Source organism: Mirounga leonina, unplaced genomic scaffold (assembly GCF_011800145.1).
Source record: "Mirounga leonina isolate KUSES-001 unplaced genomic scaffold, KU_Mleo_1.0 Mir_54, whole genome shotgun sequence".
Lineage (NCBI taxonomy): Eukaryota > Metazoa > Chordata > Mammalia > Carnivora > Phocidae > Mirounga > Mirounga leonina.
In genome coordinates this window covers 204,115-221,340 of record NW_023270812.1, presented here as the reverse complement: position 1 = coordinate 221,340, position 17,226 = coordinate 204,115, and the positions used below count along the sequence as shown (strand labels likewise).

Below are 17,226 nucleotides of genomic sequence, written 5' to 3'. Positions count from 1 at the left end.
AACCTGAGCATCCAGAGAGATGCATGAGCTTCTCCTTGACTTCTGCATGCAAAAATACACGGCCCACGGTCTAACAGAGACTTTAATGACCCCCCCGCCCCAAAAACTGGCAGGCAGAGGCCAGGGTGGATCATCAGAGCAAGGGTCAGCCAACGAAGGCCTCCGGGCCAGTGGAACCCGCCATCTGCTGCTGTAGATCAAGTTTTATTAGCACTTGGCGCCATGCTCATTCACCTGCCTCTGGCTGCTTCCACCCCGAAATGCAGAGCTGAAGGCTTGCCAGAGCCTAAAACATTTATTGTCCCTTCACAGGAAAAGTCTGCCAAGTCCTGATAACAGACAGATGACCCCAAATCAAAAAAGATTCTTCTTTTGAAATTAGCCTTAATTAAAACTCAACATCACCTAAAAACCTTTATTCTGAACATTTGTAGTGAGTAAAGGGGAAATTTAAAAGATGATTTTATGTTATTTTTCTAGAGACTACAAATGGCCTCTTAATTCACATGAGGTATAAACCCTTTTATGTCCTATGCTTTCAACTGTGTCCAAAACCAAACCAAACACCTGCATGCTCAACTGGCTCAGATCCAGGGCTCCGAAAGAGGACTCAAATTCTCTGGGTTTTGCTTTATTTTGTGTTCCTTTTTGATGGCTGAGATGATTCTGTTTGTCCTGTGATTCGGGGCATTTAGACCTGAATTTAAATCTTTTCTATGATTACTTTATACCACTTAACATTCATACTAAATATATTTATCTGGTTAAAGACGTTTCTAAGCCAGTATCTTTCAACTGAATTTTTTTTTTTTGTAAAACATATTCTTAACTATGACTTTTCTATCAACACTACTCTCAGCCACTTTTCCATCCAGAGGTGCTGATTTCTGGGCTCGGGTCCATTTCCTTTCTTTTCCTTCAGTGTTCTCTCATGGCCCACTTTCATTCTGGCAATCAAATAAATTAAACTTGTGTATTTACCGTTACCCTTCCTTCAGTGGTTAATGTCTTCACTGAACATTCTAGTCAGTTTCCGTGTTTAATGCCAGTTTTCCCAAACAAGAGTTAGGTCTCTGGCTTTATTCTTGGCAACTGATAATAGATTACTGAAGCAGTTTTTGCAGGAAAGGTCTTGAAGTGTTACATATTCTGAGAATTTACTGAGCCTTTTTTTCTATCTTTGTCACTGTATTTGAAGGAAAAGAATGCATCCATATAAACGCCAATTGCAATCACATTCTTGACCAGCGAGAGCTTTGATCAATCTGATATCCACCAATTTTCGGGGCAAGTCTGTATGAGGACAAGACAGCTGAATCCTGGAAGGGGGCAATCCCACACACTTGGCTTTAACAGTTCCAGCTGTGTCCACCTTCGCCCGGGGCCGGGGCTGCCCAGCAGCCTAATCCCAGACTGCCCCCCAGCTGAGTCCTCTCCCCTTTCCTGCGGTTCCCTAAGAAGCATATTTTCTTTCTAGTTGTCATCTACGTGGGCTCCTGGTTGCCTTACCTAGAAAAACAGAAAGTAGGGTAGCACCCGGTTCCTGGCTGCAGACCAAGCACTCAGCTCTGAGAGCAGTTCAAAGATGCTCAGAAAACTGTAAGTCAGTTGCACCCGTTCCCATTCCTTGATGGTCCTCCCTGAGCATCTTAGCTTTAGACTGCCTTAGACTTGTATCCCCTAGTTGGCTTGGTCTATCTTCCCATCTTGGTGTAAGGGGAGCCTTGGGTCTGCCTACTCTCACAGCATCCTCTTATCCACGAGGGTGTTCACAGACACACGGACTAATAGAACCTACAGCAGCCCCCCTCATCCACCCTGGCTTAGCGCCCCCTGCAGTTTACAAAGCTATTTCTCACACATGGCTCTCCTTTGATTTCACCTCCTTGAGACTATCATGGAAATGCAGTCCTAATCTTTTTAATAAGGTTATGAGGATTCAGAAGATGAGGCGACTTTCCAAAAGCCCGCCAACCAGGCAGTGAGAGGCTCCAGCACTTGGGTCCCGCTGTCTTTCCACTTCCTGCCTGTCCCAGCAACAGCAAGTTAAGAGACAAACATCTACGTGCTTTTCCCCCGTAGTACAGCCAGGGATGAAATCCTTCTTGTGAATCTTCTCATCTCTTCTATACCCCATTCTCCAAATATAAACTGAAAATAATGCTGTTAGGGATAGCCTTGGCCACGGGGACAATCAGAGTCAAGGCCAAGTGACAGCAACACATGGCCACCGGTGAGGGAGGCACAGAACGCCCAGCAAGCTCGCAACGGCCCCCTAACAGTCTCCAGAAGAAACAGCCATGGTGTCTCTTTCTGGGACAGGCAGATGAGAGTATCTGCTCTGACTTGGGGAATGAAGGCGGCTATTTCTGCAAATTATGAATTCTTTAAAAACTTTCCTGAGCATTTAAACTTCATCTACGATCTCTTGCTGCACAGCAAAGCAAGGTGGCTGCCTGGGCTGACAGCCCTGCATGACCCCACGGGAGCTGCAGGACGACGGAAGCCGGCTCTTCTCACCCGCTCCAGTGGCTCGTACCTTTGTGACCCTTTATCAACTACACTGACTTTTTTTTTTTAAGATATTATTTATTTATTTGAGAGAGAGGAGAGAGAGAAAGCATGCGAGCACAAGCAGGGAGGAGAGGTAGAGGGAGAGAGAGAAGCAGAAGCAGATTCCTCCCTGAGCAGGGAGCCTGACACGGGGCTCGATCCCAGGACCTGAGACGAAGGCAGACGCTTAACTGACTGAGCCACCCAGGCACCCATAACTACACTGACTTCTACTGACTGCTGTTCCAGCAGGTTGCATGGGTCAAGGATGGCTCTCAGTCACTTAGGAAGAATGGTATGGGGGTAGGGAGAGAAAGTCTAGGCCCTATTACTTGTCTGAAACCTACCACATCCTCTTTGGGCTTAAAAAGGCCTGGACTACAATAGCCAAACTATGGAAAGAGCCAAGATGTCCATCAACAGATGAATGCATAAAGATGCTGTGGTATACATATATACAATGGAATATTACGCAGCCATCAAAAAAAAAAATCTTGCCATCTGCGACGACGTGGATAGAACTGGAGGGTATTATGCTGAGCAAAATAAGTCAATCAGAGAAAGACAAGTATCATATGATCTCACTGATATGAGGAATTCTTAATCTCAGGAAATAAACTGAAGGTTGCTGGAGTGATGGGGGGTGGGAGGGATGTGGTAGCTAGGTGATAGACACTGGCGGGGGGTATGTGCTATGGTGAGCGCTGTTAATTGTGTAAGACTGATGAATCACAGACCTGTACCTCTGAAACAAATAATACATTATATGTTAAAAAAAAAAAAAAAAGAAGATAGTAGGAAGGGAAAAATGAACAGGGGGAAATCGGAGGGGGAGACGAACCATGAGAGACGATGGACTCTGAAAAACAAACAGAGTTCTAGAGGGGAGGGGGGTGGGGTGTTGGGTTAGCCTGGCGATGGGTATTAAGGAGGGCACATATTGAATTGAGTACAGGGTGTTATATGCAAACAATGAATCATGGAACACTGCATCAAAAACTAATGTTATAATGTATGGTGACTAACATAATAAAATAAAATTTAAAAAATTAAAAAAAAAAAAAAAGCCTGGACTATCAGTTCTAATATTTGGCTGAAAATAATACCTGGAATCTGGTATCTAAAAAACTGTAGCTTTGGGGGCGCCTGGGTGGCTCAGTTGGTTAAGCGACTGCCTTCGGCTCAGGTCATGATCCTGGAGTCCCCGGATCGAGTCCTGCATCGGGCTCCCTGCTCGGCAGGGAGTCTGCTTCTCCCTCTGACCCTCCCCACTCTCATGCTCTCTCTATCTCATTCTCTCTCTCAAATAAATAAATAAAATCTTTAAAAAAAAAAAAAAAAACTGTAGCTTTGGGAAGAAAAATCACAAAAATATGAAATGTAAATTACTTGTTAGTATCCTGACCACCTTTCTTAGGCTTGGATAAAGTGCTATTTGAGTGAGCACAGATACAACCTGCAGGCCCCTTTACTCCTAGTTGTAGTTAGATTTTTTTTTTTTTTTGCTAGATTTAAGCAGTGTTTTTTTTTTTTAAGATTTATTTATTTGAGAGAGAGAGGCAGAGCGAGAGAGAATCCCAAGCAGACTCAGAGCATATAGCCTGACACAGGGCTCGATCTCATGACCCTGAGATCATGACCTGAGCTGAGACCAAGAGTCAGATGCTTAACCAACTGAGCCACCCAGGTGCCCCATTTAAGCAGTGTTATAATCAAGTCTGTTCCATTACTCTGGATTGTATGTTATTGACAGGGTCAAATTAATCATCTCACATGAACAATGTCTGCCTCACACACATTTATCTGAGACTTTACCACCAATCTCTAAAAATCTAACACTGACTAAATAATAGAAATGAGGTCATAAAATTTAAACTAAGACAATTAATTTTAATAAACCGTTTGGCAATTTGATCAACCTTCTAGAAAATGCAAGTCAATAAATCCAAAGAACCAAAGCCATGTTTCCCCAGGAGCGCGGAGCACGGCGGACGGCTGTAAAATCATACACGGACAGGCAGGAGCGCAAGCAAAACCAAAAGACGTCAGAGACAACGTGACCGCAACCGACTGTCAATTTAAAACTTTTTTTTTTTTTTAAGCCTCAGACACAGAAAACTAATTTTAAATCTCACCTGAGATTACTGGTTTGATAATCCTCTCTCCATCGTGGAAACTCATCTATAAAACCACGGTGTTTAAGACCTCACTAGGCAACTGAGTGGAGAGCGCAGATGCCCTGCCCCATCCTGGTGCCTGGAACAGCAGGCTGATGCCGCCCAGGCCAGTCTTCTCATCTGATCATCCTTTCTGTCGTGGCTGGATGAACCATGAAGGTACCGGATTCTAGAACATTTCAAAGCCAACTCCAACGCCAACTCGAAGCCCCTTGGCAGGACTCCCCGAGTGACACAACATTTGTGGAAACCCTCAGCCTGTGCAATGCCAAGCCAGAACCTTCTAAGCAATTGCATATCTAAGAGCTTCCTCATCTGACATCTGTTTTCTGAAAACACAAGAGAACTTAGGTGGCAGCAAAGAATCAGAGAGTGTGAAGGAAGGTGAGTCACAGAGGAGGAGGGATGCTTGGAGGCGGAACAAACAAAAAAGGGATAGGGAGGCGTGACAACAAACAAGAATGGAAAGGAGAAAAGACAGAACTGGGGGCATCAAAAGCCGTGCTTTCGGTTTTCTCCTGTCTCCCATATTAGTGACAAATCTATTTTGTGTTGCCTGGTCCTTTGTGCTGGTATCAAGAACAGCAGGAGACTGATTTATGAAACTAATAATCCAACCTTTCCCCCGGAGAGTGAGAGGCCAGTACTGGAGGGGGTGAAGTGTTCCCAGCAGGGTCCCCAGGCCCCCACTCCCTCAGCGCCTGGCCCCCGCCGCAGTGACACAAAGTCCGCTCCGAGCGGACACTACAGAGGAAATTGCAAAATGACTCACAACAACTTCTCAGAACTTTTTCAGCAAGTGAAAGCAGCTACCATGTGGGGCTGGGACATTATTAAAAGGTGAGCATCTGCTGTAATGAAAGGCGTGAAGAGAACGCACTGAGGCTCAGATACATCTGCGCTCATGCAGGACAAGCGAAGTCTTCCCTGGACTACAATCTCTGACACACAGATTTTTTTTTTTTTTTAAGATTTTATTTATTTATTTGACAGATAAGACATAGCGAGAGAGGGAACACAAGCAGGGGGAGTGGGAGGGGGAGGGAACACAAGCAGGGGGAGCGGGAGGGGGAAGGAACACAAGCAGGGGGGGTGGGAGAGGGAGAAGCAGGCTTCCCGCCCAGCAGGGAGCCCGACGCGGGGCTTGATCCCAAGACTCCAGGACCACGACCCGAGCCGAAGGCAGACGCTTAACGACTGAGCCACGCAGGCGCCCCTGACACACAGATCTTTAACGGAGGCATCGACACGACTGTCTCAGGCCTCCTAGCAACAGCTAACATCTGGGAATGCCTTTGTGGGGGAGGTCCCAACGAATGAAGGAACAGAGTTGACACCACACCAACCCCCATTCTTGGTAAATACTGACGGTAAGACAGGATTCGTGGCACCCAAAGAGTGGCCAGCCAAAATGAGATCCTAACCGTGGCTGTCATTCCTTCAAAAGACAAAGAAAGGAGCGAACACCAGAGCCTTCGCTGGCTTGCTGACGTGATGGGGCCGGGGTAAAGTTCTCTCGGCCCCGGGGAAACCATGGGATCGTCTGCTTCCTTCTTATCCCCTGAACTGGGCATCCAACCACCCCTCTGGTCCCACAGACAGCTGTTGATTCTACTGAAGGGAGTTCTACAAAATGTTGGCTTGGGGTCAAGATCTAGATTTTTGCCCCGCCTCCCCAAAAATCATGTTCTTTCACTAATTACAGAAAATGAAACTCTGAAAATGCTAGAACATCAGTGCATAATGCTGTAATTGGTGTTCAACAATGTAGGAATGTCTAACCACCACCAGCAATATTCTCCTTGGCCTCAACCTAACGGTTTATGCCATCTGGGGCAGGGTTCTTATGTAATAATAGTATCTCAATGTCTCTTAGCACATTAAAATAAGGCCTTACTACTGCCAAGCCCACCACACCAATCAGACCTGAAGATAAAGACAAAGTTCAAAATGTCACTTGGCTAAAGAAACACGGGGCCAGGGGTGCCTGGGTGGCTCAGGTGGTTAAGCATCGGACTCCTGGTCTCAGCTCAGGTCTTGATCTCAGGGTCAAAAAAAAAATAAAGGAAATGAAAAGAAACACAGTGCTTTTCATTCTGTAAGTACCTGATAACTATGTCTGTAATATTAATAATATTAAGTCAAGACAGCAGCTAGATTACTCAGGTGTTTACTCAACGTCAGAATTATGAACGTAGAGCTCACTGATTCCTAAGGAGAAAATCTGTGGGTAAACGTCCCAAGCAGAGCGAGCTCCCTAGAATTGCAGTGACTTGTCACATACAGGAGCAATTTCCTGAGGGCCCATCACTTTCATCAGATGCTCAATGGTCTGCTCTAAGTTATTTTCCTCAACCAGGTAAGAGAGTAAAAGATCGGAGCTGATACGGGAATAGAGCACCTAACCATCCTCACTTTCACTTGCCATGACCTTCAACCCCCATAAGTCTTACAGGTTTTTACTTCAATAACTGTGTGAAGGACAATAAATAATCAGTGCTAATTCTAATTGGTTTCTTCTAGAATTAATTCTCTTTTAAGCAGCTCTCTGTATTCCTGAGGAGAAAAGGCCACACGTCAGGCAAACGCCGGCTGCAGATGAGGCGTCGGGGCAGCGAGAGAGGCCGGCGGGGCGTCAGAGCACCACAAACAGAACCAGCACGGGCCTCCACGACCGGCAGCCCGCCCCTCGGCGCGCAAATGCAGAAGTCTGAGGACTCCTCCAAGGACACAGGATTTCGGTGTAAGACTTGGGGCCCAACCCCACGTGTTCTTCCCCCACGACCACCCACGTCCAGCAGGCTTCCCCCCGAGAACCTGCATGAGCCTGCAAACGGGGTTTACTGACGGTGGGGTCTGGCCCAAGACTCCCCGCTCAGACTCCCTGCTTTCTTCTCCTCCAAAAAGGGAGATGATTCTGAAATTATTCTGTCTCCAATCCAGGAAGCCTAGAAAGAAAAGAAACATGGAGACACAGAGGGCGGGACACCATGGAGGAGGAGGATGAAGGCAAAGGAAGGGGGCGGCCTCGCCTCCACGGCCACTTCCAAAAGCATATGGCCCGCTCTGCAACCAACACAGACCACGGGCGACTTGCCACCACCCCACTGAGACTTGTCCCGGCGGGAGGCAACAGGGGAGGTCCCAAGGAGCGCAGCTGGGGTCCCTCTCTGCCACCCCCGCCCCAAGATGCAGGTGGCTGGCTGGCTGCTCTTCGAACGTGGGCCTTTGCTTGGCCTCGGAAAGGACAAACCCACCCTCTTCCAGTCTCATCTCGGAGGGGCTGGAAGCAAAATCATGGCCCCCATGGTTTCGAAGGAGAGGATGAGTAGGGAGAGGCCCACTCCGGGAAATCAATGTGGCAAGCTAGTCTTCACGCCCAGGGAGGTAAAGCCTTCATGTAGCCCAGCTCCAGGGAGGCTCAGGCACTTTCCTGTGAGTCACGATCCCGACAGTGTGAGGAGGGGGTGTAATTATCCCTTCAGCACTGCCAGTGAGTTCTAGAGCTGCGCCGAGCAACAAGCCCACCCGCCCTCTCGCCGATTCACGCCTTGGTGCCGGCATGGCCTCCGGACGCCTTCCTGCTTCTATTTTTTTTTTTTTTAAGATTTTTATTTATTTATTTGAGAGAGAGAGAGAATGAGAGACAGAGAGCATGAGAGGGAGGAGAGTCAGAGGGAGAAGCAGACTCCCCGCCGAGCAGGGAGCCCGATGCGGGACTCGATCCCGGGACTCCAGGATCATGACCTGAGCCGAAGGCAGTCGCCCAACCGACTGAGCCACCCAGGCGCCTGACGCCTTCCTGCTTCTTGCTCCCTCCCTGGGGTCTCCCAGGATGACTCCCGTGACAACTCGTTCTTGCTCCCAGAAAACCAGGGTGAAGGGGGAAGTCTGGAGGAGAATGAGGAAGCAGGAGCCAGAGGGAGGCAGGAAGGAAAGGGCCAGTTGGGGCTGGGGAGGAGGCCAAACAGGAGGAGGAAGGAAGAGGCTGGAAGGGAAACTGGCCACATTAACAAGAAGGGAAGGGGAAGCCGGGGACCGAGCGGCCTCCTGAAGGCTTCCAGCCTCCCTGAGCCAATGCTGTTGGGCCCAGAGCAAGAGGGGCATGGCCGGCCCCAGGCCAGCCCCCGGGAGCTAACACCCTACAGCCCGGCTTCCAGACCAGTCTCACTGGACTGCCTGAACAACGATACTCTCTACCCGTACAAGGCAGGCGAGCACGGCTCCCTGAGGCCCTACACCCCAGCCCAGTCTCATTCGACAAGCAGCCCCAGCCTCTGAGCTCCCAGAGCCTCTCTGGCAAAGGCACAGACGGCTGAGTGCTCATCGGGCACCACCATGTTGTTGGCCATTTCTGTGTCTCTGGGCTCCGGTGAGCCCACAGCTCTGCCCGTGGCAACAGCAAGCCCCTTCCCATCTTCCAGACTGCTTGGGCCAGGGACACACCCGCCCCGCACAAGCCCCGTTAGGACCCAGCCCCACGGCCATGTTGGGAGGGTAGCAGCTGGGAGAGAAAGTGCAGAGAAGTCAACACCATCAACATTTCTTCCCATTGCCTTCTCGTCAACTCCACTGTTTGTCCCCCTTCCCTTGGACAAGCTCCCCCTGCCCAAACTGCTTGCCACGTAGCTGCTGGCTGAGAGGGTTCACCTCTGGTTCTCAATGCCAACCCCCTTCCAGCTCACTGCTGGCCCTGCCCACACCCTGCACAGAGATCTGGTTTTCCTCCTCTTCCTTCCCTCCTGCCTTCCTGCCTCCCTTCCTCTCTCTCTCTCTCATCTGACACTGTGGGTAACATCTCGAACCCTGCTGAAGAGGGTAGATAAGCGATCCTTGGCAACAAAGAGGACAGGGCTCTTGTGCGCTTCATGGCTCAGCGATGTCCCCTCCTGCCACACCCAGCAGAGTTGGCATCTTCCGGACACATCAGCCCTAAAGATCAGGGCAGACCAGGAGCCGGGCACTAACCCCTGGAGCTGGGAAAATAGTAATTAAAAAAAGAAAAAATTCCAATCAGCTCCAAAGAGATCAGATGGACTCTTAGACTCCCATGCAAACTAAGCACAGTTGCTGCCAACAAATCCACAAACTTGCCGCCAAGTCCCTGCCACATGGATGTACTACGGTGTTAGAAACGCGGAACAGTGCATTTGAGAGCCGGGCAGAAAGCTCAGCTCTACTGGATCCTGTACCCACGGCGCCTCTCTAGGCCCTGAAGGGACGCTGCTCTTCCAAGAGGCACAAGTCTGTACGACATCCTGACAGGCTACGTCTCAGGCTTCACTCAGCTTCTCCCTATTCACAGCCCACTCCTGCTAAAGAGAAGGGCAGACCTGACAGATACGATTTTGTTAATCTTTTAAAGCAGCCCTTTAAAAAGGGTGTCCATCCACGGCACTCTGCGTAAGAAAAACCAGCTCCGAGGCGGGTGGGTTTGGTCTTCGTGCAGGTGACAAACAGCTAAGAGGACCTAACTGCCAGGGCCTTCGTTTCCAATTCTTTTTTGTGTCCTGGGACAGCTCAACAGCATCTGACCACCTGATACTCCCTTCAAGAAGACTGGGAAGGCAGCGAAGGCGGGTAAGCCATGTGTTAGGGGCGCAGGATGAGAAAGCATCCGGAGCACTGTATGTGCATGGGACACATCAGGAAGGAGGACCTCTCAGCCTAACAATCTCTCCAGGGCGTGTGTGTGACTGTGCACGATCCTCTCAACAACAGGCACTGTTATTCTCACTCACAAGTGAGGACAGAGTAAGCTTACACGGGTTGGGTGCCCTGCCCCAGGTCATGCAGTGGTAAAGTCTGGTTGGGCCAGGTTTCCAACCGTCAGGTTGAGACTTCTTTCCATTATATCACTGCCCACCTGGATTTATTCACTGCAAAAGAGGACGCCAAGTCATTTCCAGGGACAATGGGGTCTGCTTAGAGGATGCTATCCCTCTGTTCATTCATACGTCAGGGATTCTGTCGGAGGACATGCATTTAGAAAAAGGTATATTTAGCTCTTTAAAAGAGATCATGATCCTATTAATCTACTGAGTAGCAGCCACGTAGAAAGACCACAATTCACAAAGAAACTGTATTTTAATTTCACTTTTTAGCCAAAACATCTTACGACCAAACAGATCTTGAAATAATGCAGGAGACTCAAAGATAAAGTAGAAAGATGTACAACGTGAGCCTGCTGGAAAACAAACCATATGTCCAATAATCTTTTCTTTTCGCTTCTTAGATAATGCAAGCTCTTAAAAGGAATTCATGTAAAAAAAACTCAGAAGGTTAAGAGAAGTGCGTGAGCAGGCATTAAATATTAAGGGGCGCCTGGGTGGCTCAGTCGTTAGGCGTCTGCCTTCGGCTCAGGTCATGATCCCAGGGTCCTGGGATCGAGCCCCGCATCGGGCTCCCTGCTCAGCGGGAAGCCTGCTTCTCCCTCTCCAACTCCCCCTGCTTGTGTTCCCTCTCTCGCGGTGTCTCTCTGTCAAATAAATTAAAAAATCTTAAAAAAAAAAAAAATATTAAATGCAAGTTCTGCTCATACTGTGTTCCAACACCTAACCATTACTGCATGTCTCTTTTTTCCACCTTGCACAAATGAAAGGACAAAATAGATCTTAAGCATTATTAAATTGCAAAGAGCACAACACACAGTCGTCATGCTGTGGATCTCCAGATTCCCAATGCTCTCTGTTCTAGCAACACAACGCCTACAAACTGTAAAAATAATCACTGCCGAAGCTACACTAGGTGATTACATAAAATTTCTTCTAAAAAAGCTGGGGGAAAAAAAACATTTAATCAGGAATAACTAAGGTAAAAACTCTGCTTACCTCGTAGAAAACGGTTTCACTTTTGTGGATTTTCTTTTACAGCATGAAGCCCAATGACTAGCATGGGCTATGCTCCCGGGAAATTTCACAAAGCAGCAAATTATGTATTGTCTTCAAATGACTCCTCTTTTCAAGCGGATTTTACAGAGTAAAAATTTGAAATTTCTGGGCTCTCTGACATATTTCAAAAGGACAAAACTGTTTCAGAGATCCACTGAAAGACCCTTGCAAGGTAGGAAGGAGAAAGGAAAAGTCGACAGTGCCACCGAGAAACTAGAATCCAAAAGAAATGCTCGCATCCTTAGCTGCAAAGAGTGTTTAAAGATTACAGTCAGGATTCCCTTCTGGAAAGAAAGGCATCTCTTCCCGTCTGCATAACAATCTATAGACATTTCAGAGTAAAATCAACTTTCCAGACAGAGAAAAAGGAAACCATGCAAGCATGCCTACATTTGGATCAGAATCCACACCCCTGAGATCAAAGCCCTCGCTTACTTACATGCTGTACATAGAAAGGAAAAGTTCAAAGGAACCTGCTCCCTCTGGGAGAAAGGATTACATCTACGGTCGGCTGTTGGGAAATGAGTAAGACGCACGTTCTCTCACTCTCATCCCCAGGCAATGAAAAAATCCCAAACTGTTGTTCCAAGTCACATTCGCAAGGACGTCCTAGCGCCACCAAGCTCTTCCTCCAAGGCAGCGCTGCTGGTTGGGGAAGCGCACCCCCTTCCTCTGAATTTCCACCCCATGCCGAGCCTGCCGGCTCTGGGGAGACACCAGGTCAGGGCACACTGGGGGACGACAGAGCCACAAAGTGCCACATCTTCAGAGGCAGCTCAGAGACTGGAAAGTGGAATGTAAACCGTATTTCTGCAGAGCCTGCTTATTAGCCCACCTCAAGTTCCCAGAACAACCCAGAAAGAAAGTCTTTCAACCCCCTCACCCAAAAAGAAACTGTTTATTCCTTTCCAAATCCAAACTGTTACAATAGTGCCAGCTAACTGCTAACAATACTGGGGGAAAAAAGAGCCCGCACACAGGAGAGGTTGACAGGGGCATACAAAGAGCTGTGACAGTAATAGGCACCCTTGAAGAGCAAGAAGGCAATCAATTATGAGCCATTTGCAGAAATTGCGGGGCTCTCAAAAGCCCCACTTACAGCTGTGCTTCATCAAGCCAGGCTGCATTTGATTTTCAAGGGAAATTATTCCTTATTTCAAAGTCTAGAATATTATTAGTAAAATATCCCAAACAACTCCGGTTCAACCAGGGTCTAATCTGAAAAGAAGTTAATGACCCCTAAGAAGGCGAGAGGGGCCAGAGTGGGAAGCCCGGGAAAGAGAGGCCAGCCTTCTCTCCGGAGCAGGGACCACCTCCCATGGCCACTGTGGGGCAGCACCAGGGCGAGCCCAAAAGATCCATGCCCAGCACGTGGACACACATCGTCCAATTCCCAAACCACCCCTGGAAAACAGAAAAAGACTCCTTTTAGGTATAACCTGATGTTTCCAGGGGGCTGAAAATAATAATACAGAACAAAATGTCTTTTTTCTTTTTTTTTAGAGCGAAAGAGTGAGCAAGCATGAGTGAGGGGGAGGGATAGAGGGGAGAGGAGAGAGAGAATCTCAAGCAGGCTCCACGCTCAGTGCAGAGCCCACTGTGGGGCTCGATCACACAACCCTGAGATCACGACCTGAGCCGAAACCAAGAGTTGGATGCTTAACTGATGGACAGGCTGTCTTTTGATTCTTAAATTCAAAACTTTTTCACTAACATACATCCCAATTATTACTTCTCATGGTCACCGATTCTTCTTTCCCAAGGAACAAAGAACGTGTGAACTAACGTAACTGCCAGGCATTACACTAGGATTGTTGAGAAATGCCCTGAAGTCCGTTATTATGGACAGATGATCTTCAGGTTTGAAAAAGGTCTGATGATGACGACTCTGACTTGAGAGGGACCGACAGCAATGCTCACCACGATGATATTCTCTTTCAATATTTTTGTCTTCTGTATTCTTCAGTATTTATCTTTTTTTAAAGATTTATTTGAGAGAGAGCAAGTACACACAAGCAGGGAGAGGGAGAGAGAGAATCTCAAGCAGACTCCACACCCAGCACAGAGCCCGATGCAGGGCTCACTCTCACCACCCTGAGACCATGACCTGAGCCGAAATCAAGAGTCGGACACTTAACTGAGAGCCCACCCAAGAGCGCCCCTTTGGTATTTATTTGCTTTCTCCTCTAACCATTGTAGCAATGAAAACTAAGTTCAATCAGCTCCAATTTCAAGCTCAACTGCAGCTTTTCCTCCTTTCCTCAATTTCTAAGTGCTGTCCAATGTTCATCTGGTAAATGCTTTATTTCGTTATGACAGGCACTGTTAAATGACGGAGTTGGGGATAGCCTTAACACAGTAACTTCTTGCCTATTTATTTTACCAAATGTTAAAATAAAATCTGGAAAAAAGAACTTCCTTTCCTTCTTAAGAACTTTAATGTGGAACTCAAACAGATTACAACAGACATCATCATCCTTAGCGGCATTAGGCTGCCTCACTGGGCCGGTGCTCCTCAGGCATGCTTACCTTAAATAGATAGCTGAGCTTCTACAGTGTGTCAGAAATATTTACTTTTTTACAGAACTTTAAGACAAAGCAATCAAGAGACATCCAGTTGATGCTCTAGGATGCATTTCTTAAAAATATATAATCACTATTAACTATGATGTCAAGTTCCCAAAAGTAACTAATCCAACAGAGATCAAACACAGGCATCAGACTAAAAATGTGGACGTCAGTTTATTAAAAGATACTGCATCCTGGGGGCACAGCCAGACCAAGTGTTTCGTCTGAGGAATTGGAAAGAAGACAAGAGAGATTTTGGAGGAGGTGGATCAGGAATAGGGGAGCAATGCAGGGAGAGGAGGAGGAGGGAGGTCGGGGCCACCAGAACCCACTCCGCAGTGGGCAGGCTCCAACCTAATCCCCTTCTCATAGCGACCATCAGCCCCGGGGGTGCCACATGGCTGCCCCCCAAAGGGACCAGCCCCTGGTGGTATCAGTCTAACCCAGCAGACTGTACTGTATTTGGCAGAGAGAGCACAAAGCAGGGGGAGCTGCAGAGGGAGAGGAGAAAGCAGGCTCCCCACTGAGGAGGGAGCCCCACGAGGGGCTCGATCCCAGGACTCTGAGATCATGACCCGAGCTGAAGGCAGATGCTCAGCCAACTGAGCCACCCAGGCGCTCCCATTAAGTTGTCCTTAAATACTTGTCAGAGCTTATATATCTCCATTCTTATATTTAAGATAAAAGCAAGGAATTGCAAACAGAATTATAATGTCAAAATCAACTAAAACTGGACTGTGTGTTAAAACAGATCAGGTGGATCAGACCATTTCTGAAAGGATGTTCGACGAACAATTAAAAATGTAGGGAAGGCATGGACTATCACAAGTGTTGGCGAGGACACGGAGAAATCAGAACCCTCAGCCACCACGGATGGGTGGCACAGCCCTGTGGGACACACGGGAAAAGCTCCACATAGAGGGGCCACGTGACCTAGCAGTTCCACTCCTAGATGCGTGTCCAAGAGAACTGAAAACAAGGATGCAAACAGATATTTGTATGCCAATCTCCCCTGCAGCATTACTCACAACAGGCGAACGGTGGAAACGAGCCAAACGCCCGTCAACAGATGGACGGGAAAAAAAACACAGCACGCACAACGGAATAGTATCTGTAGCCTCCGAAAGAAGGGGAGCTCTGACACACGCCTCGACATGATGAACTCTGAAAACATGATGCCATGTGAAATAAGCCAGAAACAAAAGGACAAATACTGGTACGCTCACACACGAGGGACCTCGAACAGCAAAGGGCGCAGGAAGTAAAATTTTGAGAGGCGAGCCGGGGTCGCGGTGGGTGGGGGAGTTGTGAATGGGGAGTTACAGTCTAATGGGTACAGAGTTTCTGCTTGGCATGATGACAAAGTTCTGACATGGGTGGTGGTGGTGGTTGCACGACACTGTGAATGCACTTAACACCTCTGCAGTGTGCACTGAAAAATGGTGAAAATACCAAGTCTCATGTTTTAGACCACAACAAAGTGACAACATTCCAAAAATAATTTATCTGTGGGCAAAAAAAAAAGAAAAAAAAGGAGGAAAGCAATAGAGTCATTAAGCATAACTTTTAGAACACCTGAGCATAGACTGTCCTCGTCAAACTGTCCTAACATACTTCGCTTGGAATAAATAAGGAAACTATTTCCATTAAGGCAAAAAAAAAAAATAGGTTTCAGCGGGTGGACTGAGGGACGGGATAACCCCATCTCCTTTCCCCACTTCGGGTGAAAGGGGGGATTCATGCTTGTCAGCCAGGTTCTTCTTTGGGATTTGGGACAGCATCTTACCCCGAACGTCTGTCCTGTTCTCTCCCCGTGGGGGACCTGGGCCAGCGCGCCATCGGTCTGACTCCTTTTCAGGCCAGTGGTGACGTCAGGGACGTTGCTGAAATCTGCATAAAAAGTGACAAAAACACACATAAAAGTGAGTTTGGCCCTTTGCAGAGAATCATGGTGACTGGTTTAAGGGTTCAGACAAAGAGAGGGAGGAAAAGCCAGAGCGCCGAACGGCACCTCACCACCACCGAAGGGTCTCCTGCAACAGACCCCGGCTCCCGCTAACGAAGAAGCCACGTCTCCTGTCGCTCTCAGTCAAAGGCGACCAGTGACCAATCAAGACAGTGACTTCAGTGCCTGTTGCTGGGCAATCTACACTTCACTAACCTCTGATCTTAAAGAATTTGTTTAGACAAAGAATCAAATGGCAGTGACCATCGTGGGTACTTCCCTCTTTTGGGAAAATCACCAGGGAAATCTTGGACAACCAGGGATGCAACAGCATGGACCCTTATTACAACCCACAACTTGCTCATTTGATGGCTTAAGTTTCCATTTTCTGACATCGACCACAATTTTACCCTAAACTGAAAGTCCCATGAGGAACAGCAAACCTTTGTTAACTTCCAGAGTAAGGGTTAGGAAGTAAGATCAAAGCTAAGTAGAGCTTTTTTTTTTTTCCCCCCCCCCCCCCCCCCCCCCCGCCCCGCCCCACCCAGCCTACAACCATACACACCTGCCAAGCCCAATTCTTTTCAGAGGCTCTCAAATTAGCAAATTCAAGAAAGATGGAAAGACTAGCCTGTATCATAATATAACGCAGATTTTCATTCTAACTCTTGTATTTGGTAGATTGTCCCCTCAATCAGGTGAAATCAGATGGTTTCTAATCCCTGTAGCTACAAGAAGAAGTCACTGATCTTGAACCTGTCCAAGTTGATCTAGGCTGACCCAGCATAGATAGATGTTAATCAGGCATGATGGGGGCCAGGAAACTGGTCTCTAGGAGACCTTTAGAAGCTATGGAAGCCCTAGAAAGTTGGTAAAACCCATGGATAGGAATGCTGGTCCACGATCCATGCTGATATAACCAACCACTACACAGATACTTGATTCTAAGACAAGAGGAGACCTAAAGAAAATACCTGAATGATCTACAGAATTCTGGAGCTCTAATTTCTTCTTACTTTTACCTCTTCCAAAACCCTCACCCTACCCAGAAAAGGACCAGAGAGTCCAAGTCACACTTCTTATTGGCATAAGT

The 17,226-nt window shown here is 47.7% G+C and overlaps 1 protein-coding gene across 1 annotated transcript in view; it reads right to left on the bottom strand.

The window, feature by feature from the left end:
- LOC118001784 (T-lymphoma invasion and metastasis-inducing protein 2-like) overlaps positions 1-17,226 on the bottom strand; it is a 114,274-nt gene that overhangs the window by 23,909 nt on the left and 73,139 nt on the right. The window contains exon 14 of the mRNA XM_034991930.1: positions 15,975-16,078. Coding sequence (XP_034847821.1) covers positions 15,975-16,078 — 104 coding nt within the window. The remainder of the gene's footprint in view (positions 1-15,974; positions 16,079-17,226) is intronic.